Below are 12455 nucleotides of genomic sequence, written 5' to 3'. Positions count from 1 at the left end.
CCCAGATTTCTGAGTTGAGTTGCTAATGGATGATAGTGCCGTCCAGTGAGGTGCGTAACACTGAAGGAGAGGAGCAAGTAGAGGGAAAAGGAGATCCGTGTGCATAAAAATAAGTGAATGATGTCTGATTAGTGACATGTTTTACGAATGAAATGAATTGTAAAAATGCTGTCTTAAATGAACCAGAATAATTATTGCCCCATAAGTCTGCAAACATAAGTGTTAGATTTAAAAGGAGGACTACATTTCTTCATGTCTCTCAACATAGAGTGATAGTTCCTGCTAGCTCCTCTTCATCATTGCAAAAAAATTGATGGCCTATTTTTCCCAATAAAGGGAAAAGGCAAGAAGTGAGAGCCTGGCAAATTTCAGTCTTACTTTCTTTCTCAAATGGGCAGCAATACCAAGGTTTTTTGTGAATGATATTTGGGGCAAAGGCCAAAACATCACTCAGTTCTTTATAAGAACAGCAAGGGTCATTTCAAAACCATTTTTTCTTCATTAGCCTAAGGGGGGGTTACTTTGGTAGGGAACCTTATGGGAGCATATGATCCTATCACCAGAGCAAGCTATGGGGTTTTTTGGTTTTTAAATTTATCAGGGGTTTGTTTTGATTTTAGAAAACGGTAGATTGGAGGGTATGTGTGTTATACTGTGTAGCTGAATGGTTGGAATGATAGGGAGACATTTGGGGTAAACTGCTGCCAAGTTATATGTCTGTCTGACACCCTCTTTCATTTTAGCTACACCACAGAAGCACTAACAGTAAACTGTTTGAAAAACATCATACATTTCCTTTTCTGTTTAATTCCTCTATTATGGAATAGTTGGCAGCAAATAATATACCCAAGCATTTTTTCCTTACCAAATGCTGCCTTGAATTATTTCATTGATGATTTTCTTCAAGACTCTATCCTCATTTTATGCTTATAATACCTAAATGCCTTAATGCCTCTCTCTCTCTCTCTCAGGAAATTTTTAAAGAATTGTTATTGTAAGGTTTCTTTGTATTGTTTGTCTCTTCCAAGTTGCCCTTTTTTATTGTTTATTTTGATCCTTGTATTACATTTAAAGTATTCTCCTCTGATGTCTGATAATTCTTGGTTGTGTGCTCATATGGAAAAGTAAGGAATTAAAGAGCTGACCTGAAGGGGGTGATTAAGACTTGTTGACTGAGTTTCACTATCCAGTGATCTGGTCAAGCCGATTAGTTGGGGATTCCCATGCTGCTCATCAGTATTTGTTTATCTTTCTTCTTAAGGCAAATATATAGTCTCCAAAGAAGACTCTTTCTACATCTGTGCCTTAAGAATGAAGGCCTGGATGCCAGCATGTATATGTTTACTTGTTATTTGATATCTCTGCCTTAAACTGTGTCTGGTAATCCCCTAGTCCACTAGGTACAAGGCAGTTACCCAGCTGCAAAAGCAAGGGGAAAGAAGAGAGCTGGGGGCAGGGGTGGCTAACTACTTCTTAAAGAGACTTTGAACAAATTCTGTAGGTTTGAATCACCTGCCTTCATCCCCATGTCAGTTCCTTCTGGTGTATTCCCTGGTACAAATTGGGCTGGTTCTTCACTGTACCCTTCTATCCTCTTAAAATTGTGTTTTCTCCTATTCTTTTAATCTATTTTCTTACATTCTCATCTGCTTTCCTGTTCCAAAATGTTATGTTTTATTATATTTCTATTTTTGTGACTAAATATCCTAAAAAATATATTTTGCCATCATTTTAGTAAGAGATTAGGAGGGAGAAAAAAATATGAATGCAGAGAGGTATTAAGTTAGCACATAGCCGAAATAGCCCTTGATTTCCTCCTCTCCTTGCAACCTAAGTTTCTATTCTAAATATCAACGTTGTAGAAAGGAGAGACTGCCCTGGCAGTCCACTGTTAAGACTCTGCACTTCCCGTTGCACTGGAACTAAGATCCCACATGCCATGGGACAGCCAAAAAGAAGAAATATCTGTAGAAAAGTAAACTAAGGTGGCTGTAATAATTGAGTGATTCTCTCAAACAGAAGTGCATGAAATTAATATCTTCAGATAATCTTAAAGTAGGGAGTAATGTAAAGATAACTTTTGAATCTTATTTGTAATCTAAAAGGTATCTATCCTGTCTGAATTGATTCACAGGTGGTTCTGATGTTTGAATTATCTAATATAACACAAGAAAATCTGTTTTATGGTTCCTTTTCATACTTAATTTGTTGACTTCTTCCCCCTTCTCTTTTCCTACAGCATTGACAAAATCTCTAAGATAACCTCTCCAGTATTAATAATTCATGGGACTGAAGATGAAGTCATAGACTTTTCACATGGTCTTGCATTGTTTGAGCGATGCCAAAGACCTGTGGAGCCTTTGTGGGTTGAAGGGGCAGGTCACAATGATGTGGAACTTTATGGACAATACCTTGAAAGATTGAAACAGTTTGTGTCACAGGAACTGGTAAATTTGTAAAATATTCTGTAAATTTGCATATTGGGTTTTCTTTTCTTGCTGAACTGCACTCTTTGGTAAATAACATAAAACCTGAAGGTTTTGTTTGCAAATCATGTCAGTTGCCTTCATAAATGTACAGGTAATGATTTGTTAACAGACTTAATGAAGGTTTTAACTACCAAGCTAGAAACTGGAAATAACAGTATCATGCAGTCAGGCTGTGTAATTTATATTTTTTTCTGTGAATTTTTTTTTAAACATCAAGATGAGTACTGTATGAAATTTTAATTCTATAAAATCAAATGCTATAAAAGTATTGCCAAATGCTTTTGCATATCAGAAACAAATTTATAAATATTTTTAAAACATCTCAATGTACTAAATCTTATCCTGGTATACAAATGTAATATTCTTTGAATAAAAAGCTGTATATCTAAAACAGTTCAAGTACTCATAATAAACTATATAAAAACATGCAAGTTCACTAAAGGTGACCTAAACCCTGTTGTACAGGGATAGAGATTTAAAAGGTTATTTTGTTGTAAAATACATTGAATTTTCTGTATTCCCTGGTTATCATACATTTTCTCCTAAAAAAAAAAAAGATGTAAGTCTTAATTTTTATGCCATCTGTTAATTTACCAACTAGTTACCTTTAAATGAGAAGTCTTGATAGAACTGAATTTGAACTAGTTTTGATTTTTAAGTTTGGTACTGTGAGGCAACTACTTAAAATTTTCAGTTTAGTAATTTAAAAGGCATTTAGAGCTTCAAGAATGATTTTGTACACAATGTTTTAAATTTTGACTAATCCCGTAGAAATGCAGTACTATCATTATTAGAAAATCTGAAAGTCCATTAGATGTTCCTTAAGACCACACACAGACTGGCTATTCAATCTCTTTTCACTCTGACTATTTTTAAGAATAAGACTTGTTTTGGATTACTTTCTGAGAATTTCATGGATTTACTCCTGGATACAGGAGATAAAACATTTAATTCATAACTTTTATATTAACCAATGTCATAAAAAAATAAAGCTCACACACAAAAACTAAGTTGCCTTTCCTTGAATGAATCCTGCTTGAATAAAACAATGAAAGAAAAATTAAAATTAATGGTATGTAGTCTAATTTGTAAATGAATGAATATACACACTGTGGATATATTTTAAGGCCTTATGTAGTTTTAATTGTTCTGCTTGTTCTGTGGTTATGTCTAAGACTATAGTATATGATTCTCTTCAAAGTATATCAAGTATTGTGAATGCTTTGGTTCAGATGTGTCGAATTAATAGTAAAACAAAAATATGCCACTCAGCTGTGCTTGTTTTCCTTCTTCCATGCTCCTCACTTCCTACTTAAAATAAGGACTGGAAAAAAATGCCATTCATCTTTGTAGTATATAGATCTATAGTTTTCTAAATTTTATTATTATTTCTTTCTTTTAAAGAGACTTTTTCCTTCTCATAATTGTCTTGAAGCCTATATAGTTCCTTATTTGTACAACATACCCCAGAGTTTGGCTAAGTGGGTTTTTATATAAATTATCACCTGGGAAAATCAAAATATTGATCATACTACTTCAATATTTACTCATTCATTCTCCAGGTACTTACTGAATATTTAAATCATTCAAAACCCTATGCCAAATAGACATCAACCTTGTCCTCAGAGACTTCACAGTGTAACTGAGGAGACAGATACTTTATTGCATGAGTATTATTACTGTTTGTGTAAGACTGAAAAAGATTTATAGGGTATTAAAATAGGCAAAAGGCATTCTTGAGAGGGAACATGGGGAGGGAGAAGTTGAGGAGTCCCACAAACAAGTGGTATCTGAACTGAGCTTTGAAGGATAGCTTAAGAAAAGACTAGACCTGGGTGGCCCAAAGAAACATTCCTGGCTGAGGGGAACAGTATGCGGAAGCCTAGACAAGGATATAGTGTGTTTGAAATTAAGAAGACTGGTCAGAGGTCAAGGGGAAAGGATGTCATAAGGATGAGGCTGGCAGGCTAGTTAGGGGCACAATTCCACATGGTATGATTATTCTAGAAACAGAAAGCCACTAATAGAAATATGAAACTCTACTTGTCAAGAGCTAATGGAGGAAAAATACCTGGAGTTTGTAGCTTGCAAGAAATAACATGTGAGCCAGTTGATCACAACCTTAAGTAAGCTCATGGTAATGAAAAACTGACCGTGGAGAAATAATCTCATGTACAAAATGCTTGTTAAACCACATATGCAATACTAATTTCAGGATGCAGTGAAAGGATATTCACAAATTAGAGCAAATCCTGGGGTGTTTTAACAAGTTGGGAAGGGTCTCATAAATCAAAACCCAAAGAATAGTTAAAGAATTACATGACTAAGGAATGATAGCTATCTTCAAATATTTGATAGGCATGTATAATTTATCCTTTTTGACTCCGTAAAACTAGGTGAAAGTTGTGAAACAGCAGATTAGAGCTCAATGTAAGAAAGAATTTATGGTTCTTTGTCCATTAAGGAAAGGGAACACCTCTGAAGGATAAGTGAGCATCTTAACCTTTGGCACAGAAGCTGAATGACATCTGACACAAGGCTACAGAAGAAATTTCAGATTTAAATGAGAAATTGAGCTAGATGGCCCATCTGTAAAGTGTCTTTAAGATATTATATTTCATTTAGAGTTCTGCCTAATCAGAGCATCTCCTGCTCTGACATCTAGAAGAAGGACAGTATGATGAAGAATTGGCAATCACATCTGTGCGTGCTTCTCAAATGACATTAATAGATCCGTGACCTTGGAAAGTCACTGGACCATAGCTTACTACTAGAAATGAAAAGGTGGCACAGATTGAGCCCTTACATTCCTAATGAAATGTGAAAACCTCTTAGGCCCACTCATGTGTAATGACTCATCAATTTTTAACCTTCCTTGACAACAGGAGCACCAAATAACATATTTTGATATGTGGCTTCTGTGCACATCTACATTGTACAGTTTGAATAGTAGTCGGGTTCTGGGAAAATGGTCAGCAGTGTACATAACTCCTACAGTATCTTACAAGTACAGAAAAGAATCAGAAGTTAAATTGGTGTATCATCTTCACACTTCTCACCAGTCCTACATTCCACCTAAGAATATATTCCACAGTAGTTTTTTTCTTGGTGATTTCTATAAATACATAGGTGTTGCTCGCTTTAAGGAAACTTGATAAATGAAAAAAAATTTTAAGCTGTAAACTGACAACGTTTGTTATGTAAATAGGATGTTCTTAGGTGCAAGTAGACATAATGGCAAAAACTTCAAGAATAGGTATTATGGGAAGCCAGATAAACTCTTAAATCTTCAAAACTTTAAAGCATCATAAAGCCTAATCCCTTCATTTTACAGGTGAGAAAGCCCAAACATGAGAAGTTACTTTGCAAGGTCTACAATATAATTGTCAGGAGTTGTACTATCATTATCTTCTCTTCACCCAGTTTGTCTGTACTACTATGCCAATGGTCCTCTTGAACTGTAATACGATATAAACTTATTTGTTCTCTAGCATTAATCATAAGCATTTTTAAAGAGGCTCCTACATTTCTCTTTCAGCTAGTTAATTCACTGAATAGTAAATTGGTAGGTTATACCTTGAACATTCCTCTAATGATTTCTGTCTTTAAAGTAAGTAATACTAATTCATTTTACAAGGCTCAATACTGCTATTTGGTTGTGTTAAAACCTGGTGAAGATTTAACAATTTAACTGTGGTCACATGAACAAATACTTCCTTCAGCAGCACATTTACTACAAATTATATAGCATGCCAAGAATAGGCAGTTAATGTTGGGGAAAAAAAGGCATCAAAGCAGTTACTGCTGATTGGTGACGAAACAGGCTTTAAATTTGTTGCTTCAGTTTAAAACAGGCAATATGTTCAATACCATGATAGCATATCACATTTTACCAATGTATATCCCAAGTGTTCAGTAATCAAAAAAGGAACTATGCATATGACAGCTGAAATTGAGTTATAATTTGCAGAATAGAGAGATCTCTACCACATCTATAAATGGTCATGCCTCTGACTGAATTAAATGAATGAGTAATGCAAGGGAAGGAAGCAAATACCTCTATCCTGGAAATGACCCACTTGACATTAGTTGATGCGGGGACAGAAAGGGAGGAGCAGGAAATAACAAGAGTAAGCTAAAGTCTGTTAAACTGGTTCTTACATTAGAAGCCAGATGGTCCTGAAATTATTTTTCTCTTTTTATTTCCTCTTGTAACAGGCCACCATGTACTGAACTTGCATAATACAATTATAATGCAATACAATGTCTAGCTTCTAGACAGAAATTTTAATAGTTAAACTTTTTTCCCCCAAGTTATAGCTTAACACAGTATATTAATTGAAGTAATAAAGGTAGCAAATAGGTTTATGTGCATAAGGGCATCTGAGTCAAAAATTTTACATATACTGCTCTTTTCCAGGTTACCTGCAAAGTATCATGGATTTGAAACTATCAGTCAAAACTTTTGACTTCTAAAGTTTGAGATTTTGATATTTTTTTCCTAGCTGTTTTGAGTCTGAAAATCTTGTGTTCCAGTTTTTCTAAGTTCACTGATAGAAGATAGAATGGGCAAGTGGGAGAGAGACATGAGAAAATAAAATATATATATATCCCTGAATACATGCAGTGCTATCAAAAATGATGTTTATCTTGCTGTAGTAGCTACTGTAATATCAACTGTAAAAAGAAAAATATAAATGGTTATACTCAATAAAATGTAAATGCCTAGGAAATAAACCAGAAGGGAATAAATAAAACGAAAAGTTATTATGTTGTGGCAATAGGATTATGGGTGAGTATTTTCCTTTTCTTAGAAAGTTATCTTTTATGTTGGTATGCTATCTTTTATGATTTTTTTTAATGGTTTTTATTTTCACTGGGAAAAACTGATTCTTTTTAAGAAATCCTAGGATCCCAGTATAGAACAATGAGAGTAACTCTCAAATGTTTTTAGCCTGGCTCTCAGAAAGGCAAATATATTCCTCATATTTGGGTAATGCCTGATGTTGACGGTTTGGTTTGGTTTTGTGGGGGTGGGGGGAAGTCAGGGAGTGTAACAAATTGCATAATATCCGAAACTTTCTACCAAGTCTATAAAGTATTTTAGTTATATATTTATAAAGCAAACCCAACAATGCATTGTTGCACAGTTGACCCTTGAAATAACATGGGTTTGAATTGCACAGCTCCGCTTAATATGCAGATTTTTTCAACAAATATGTTTAAAAAATTTTTTGAGCTTTGTGACAACTTGAAAACACAAACCACATAACTTAGAAATAATGAAAAAAAAAGAAAGAGGTATGTCATGCTGCTGCTGCTTCAGTCGTGTCCGACTCTGTGACCCCATAGACGGCAGCCCACCAGGCTCCCCCGTCCCAGGGATTCTCCAGGCAAGAACACTGGAGTGGATTGCCATTTCCTTCTCCAGTGCATGAAAGTGAAAAGTGAAAGTGAAGTCGCTCAGTCGTGTCCGACAGTTCGTGACCCCATGGACTGCAGCCTACCAGACTCACCCGTCCATGGTATGTCATAAAAGCATATAAATATGTAAATACTAGTCTTTTATCTTTTACTATCATAAAATATAAATCTATTATAAAAACAAAATTTATCAAAACTTAGACCATCTATGGTGCCATTCTCATTGAGAGAAATGTAAATATAAAATGTGGTAAACTTACAATACACACACTGCTGCTGCTAAGTCACTTCAGTCGTGTCCGACTCTGCAACCCCATAGACAGCAGCCCACCAGGCTCCCTGGGATTCTCCAGGCAAGAATACCGGAGTGGGTTGCCATTTCCTTCTCCAATGCATGCACTATTACTGTGTTAATTTTGTAGCCACCTCCTGTTGATACTGTGAGCTAAAGTGAGCATCTGCTTAAGTTGCTATGTCAGCAGGTCGTCTCTCCAGTAAATTGCATAGAGCCGTAAAAATTAATCTCGTCATTCTCACATATTTTTCTTGTTTGGTACAATGCTGTAAACCTTGGCTAGCACTCTGGGACATATATGAAATGCACCCAAAAAGCAGAAAAATGTCATGACATTACAAGAAAAAATTGAGTTGCTTGCTATGTACCATTAGCTATAGGTTGAGGTCTGCAGCTGTTTCAGCAGAAGAACCATCATAAAAGCAGAAAAGGAAATTCACAAAACATGCTGTGGCTACACCAACAGGCGTGAACATCCTCCACTTTGTGCAAAATACCTTTTTATCTCATGTTGAAAAATACAGCTTTTATGTGCATGAAGGATTATTATAAGAAAGGCATACCTAGAGATTCCAATGTGATTTGAGGAAAAAGCAAAGTTAATATATGACAAAGCAAAAAGAAGTTGAAGAATCTAAAGCTGGAAAATTTAATGTCAGCAAAGGATGTTTTGATTATTTTAGAAAGATGGTTTGGCTTTAAAAGTGTCAAGATAACAGAAGCAGCTCCTGCCAGCCAAGAGGCAGCACACAAGTTTCAAATGCCATTAAGAATATCAGTGAGGAGAAAGAATATCTGCCTGAATAGGTCTTTCATGTAAACCAAAGTACCGCATTATGGAGGGAGAAAAAAATGTACCACAGAGGACATTTATTAGTAAATAAGAAAAGGAGGGAGAAAAAAATGTGCCACAGAGGACATTTATTAGTAAATAAGAAAAATGATCACCAGGATTTAAGACAAGAAGGGGTATATTACTGTTTTGTGAAAATGCAGTCCGGTTTATGTTCCAAGATGCTCTTATCTCTAAAGCTGAACCCCCAACCTTGAAGGGAAGAGATAGATACCATCTGCCAGTCTTTTGATTGTACTATAAGAAACCCTGAAAAATGAGAACACTTTTTCAGGATTAGTTATATTGATGCTTTGTCCCTGAAGTCAGGAAGTACCTCTCCAGTAAGGAGCTGCCTTTTGAAGTTCTTTTGATATTGGACAATGCCCCTGGCCATCCAGAACCCAATAAATTCAATACTTCAAGGCATCAAAGTGGTTTACTTGTCCCCAAACACAACATCTCTAATACAGCCTCTAGATCAGAGGGTTATAAGGACTTTTAATGCTCATTACATATAGTACTCTATGGAAAGGATTGTCAACACTATGGACAAGAAGTCCCAGAGGGCATCATGGAAGTCTGGAAAGATTATACCATAAAGATGCCATCATTACAGAAAAAGCCATGAGAGTCATCAAGCCCAAAAGAAAGTCCTGCTGGAGAAAACTGTTCAGATGTTGTGCATGACGTCACAGAATTTATGACAGAACCAGTCAAGGAAATCATGAAAGAGACTGTGACCATTGCAAAAAAGTGGGGGTGAAGATTCTTAAGATATGAATCTTGGGGAAATTCAAAAGCCAGTGGACACCACACCTAGGGAATTAACAGAAGACACTTTGATGGGGCTGAGTGCTTCTAAATCAGTGCCAGACAATGAGAAAGAAGTGGAAGCAGTGCCAGAAAACAAATTGTCAGAAGAGTTCTGATTATTCATGACGGTTTTGACTTCTTTTATGACATGGACCTTCTATGATATGGGCACTGAAACTAAAGCAAATGGTGGAAGAAGGACTGGTACCATATATCAGGGATCCCCAAACTTCAGGATCTAACTCCTGATGATTGAAATAAAGTGCATAATAAACGTAATGCACATGAAGTGAAAGTAGCTCAGTCACGTCGGACTCTTTGTGACCCCGTGGACTATACAGTCCCTGAAATTCTCCAGGCCACAGTGCTTAAGTGGGTAGCCTATCCCTTCTCCAGGGGATCTTTACCAACACAGCCACCAGGGAAGCCCAAGAACGCTGGAGTGGGTAGCCTATCCCTTCTCCAGTGGATCTTCCTAACCTAGAAATTGGACCAGGTCTCCTGCATTGCAGGCAGATTCTTTACCAGCTGAGCTACCATCTCCAAATCATTCCCCCTTTAACCAGTCCGTGGAAAAATTGTCTTTCACGAAACCAGTACTGGTGCCAAAAATGTTGGGGACTGCTGCCGCATAGAAACATTTATAAAGAAAAGGCAAAAATCAGAAATTACAATGTATTTTCATGAAGTTACACCAAATGCGCCTCCCTTTCCTTCCTCCCCTTCCACCTCCTCCACCTCTTCTGCCTCTGCCACCCTAGAGAAAACAACACCAACTTCTCTTCCTCCTCCTCAGCCCACCGGAAATAAAGACAATGAGGATGAAGACCTTTATGATGATTCACTTCCTCTTAATGAACAGTAAATAACCATGTCATACAGTTAATAAACTTATGTATGCATATGAGTGTCTTCATGTGAAAGTCTAGTAACTGTAGGATAAGAACTGTGTGAGATATTTTTGTGTCATTTTCGTTGCCTAAGTATCCATCATGTAGAACACTGCAAGATTTGTACTGAAGTGAGTGGGTAGCTTATCCTTACATAGGCATAAGGTGAGTGACATTTAATATAAAATTATTAACATTAGTTTTCTTACTGTTTTATGACTTTGCTTTCAAAGAATTATGCTGCAGTACAGTAGTGTTCTTGTACTTCTCTCATAATTGGAGAAACTGCATATCACAGGTAAGTGGAGTTTTTTAAGTAACTGTTTCTAATACTGTATTATGGATATGACTATAATACTATATGCCATAAAAATTGTATAATGTTTATTCAGTAGTCTATAGGTTGGTCTCAGTTCAGTTCAGTTCCATCGCTCAGTCGTGTCTGGCTCTGCGACCCCATGAACCGCAGCATGCCAGGCCTCCCTGTCCATTACCAACTTCTGGAGTCCACCCAAACCCATGTCCATGGAGTCAATGATGCCATCCAACCATCTCATCCTCTGTCGTCCCTTTCTCCTCCTGCCCTCAATCTTTCCCAGCATCAGGGTCTTTTCCAATGAGTCAGCTCTTCGCATGAGGTGGCCAAAGTTATTGGAGTTTCAGCTTCAACATCAGTCCTTCCAATGAACACCCAAGACTGATCTCCTTTAGGATGGACTGGTTGGATCTCCTTGCAGTCCAAGAGACTCTCAAGAGTCTTCTCCAACACCACAGTTCAAAAGCATCAATTCTTTGGTGTTCAGCTTTCTTTATAGTCCAACTCACATCCATACATGACCACTGGAAAAACCATAGCCTTGACTAGACGGACCTTTGTTGGCAAAGTAATGCCTCTGCTTTTTAATATGCTGTCTAGGTTGGTCATAACTTTCCTTGCAAGGAGTAAGCGTCTTAATTTCATTGCTACAATCACCATCTGCAGTGATTTTTGATAAGTTGGTCTACCTTGAAGCAATTGTACCGATTACATTACACCACTATAAAGCAATCACATTGCTGTTTCTTTGTTATCAGTGTACGAATCGTTATACCTGGAAATATGAATTTCTTTTTCACATTATCTTTTCATTTTTGATACCTAGTGTTAGTAGTACATATACCATCTACCATGTTTTATATCGTGTAAGACAATACTGGTGTAGGTATTAACAGAAAGATGATTCATCTTGTAATCTGACGTACAAACTTATGGGGTCAATAAAAACAGTACTGTAAATGTATTTTCTCTTATGATTTTCTTAATAATCCAGAAGTAAACTCTATTGTTGTAAGTGATACACTGCTTTCCTCTAGGTTTCTTCAAGATTTTCTCCTTGTCTTTGCCTTTCAGAGTTTTGTACTATGATATGCATGTTTGTGATCTCTTTGCATTTGTACTTGGAGCTAGTTGAATTTCCTGGATGTGGAGATTATGGTGTTCGATAAACGTGGGAAATTTTTGCCATTTTTCAAGCTGTTTTTTTCCTTCTCTCCTCTCTTGGTACTCTCAGTTCAAGGGCTGCAAAGATTACAGAATTAGTCATCTGCTCTTATGTTAATGCGCCCCAGGCTGCTTTACCTTTTAGATTCTGTGTTTGCTTTCCAATTTCCTCTGTTGTCCTTTCACATTCTTAACTGTCACTGCATGCTACTGTGAGTTTGTTTTTTCT

General features: G+C 36.5%; 1 protein-coding gene across 4 annotated transcripts in view; it reads left to right on the top strand.

The window, feature by feature from the left end:
• ABHD17B (abhydrolase domain containing 17B) overlaps positions 1–3760 on the top strand; it is a 44665-nt gene extending 40905 nt beyond the window's left edge. For 3 of the 4 annotated variants that reach the window (XM_018052067.1, XM_018052064.1, XM_018052068.1), the window contains exon 5: positions 2240–3760. In XM_018052067.1, coding sequence (XP_017907556.1) covers positions 2240–2459 — 220 coding nt within the window. In that variant the 3' untranslated portion in view covers positions 2460–3760. The remainder of the gene's footprint in view (positions 1–2239) is intronic. The other variant, XM_018052066.1, reaches the window with a different exon arrangement.

The sequence above is a fragment of the Capra hircus genome, chromosome 8 (assembly GCF_001704415.2).
Source record: "Capra hircus breed San Clemente chromosome 8, ASM170441v1, whole genome shotgun sequence".
Taxonomy (NCBI): domain Eukaryota; kingdom Metazoa; phylum Chordata; class Mammalia; order Artiodactyla; family Bovidae; genus Capra; species Capra hircus.
The sequence above is the reverse complement of the archived record's forward strand: the minus strand, read 5'-3'. Positions and strand labels throughout refer to the sequence as shown.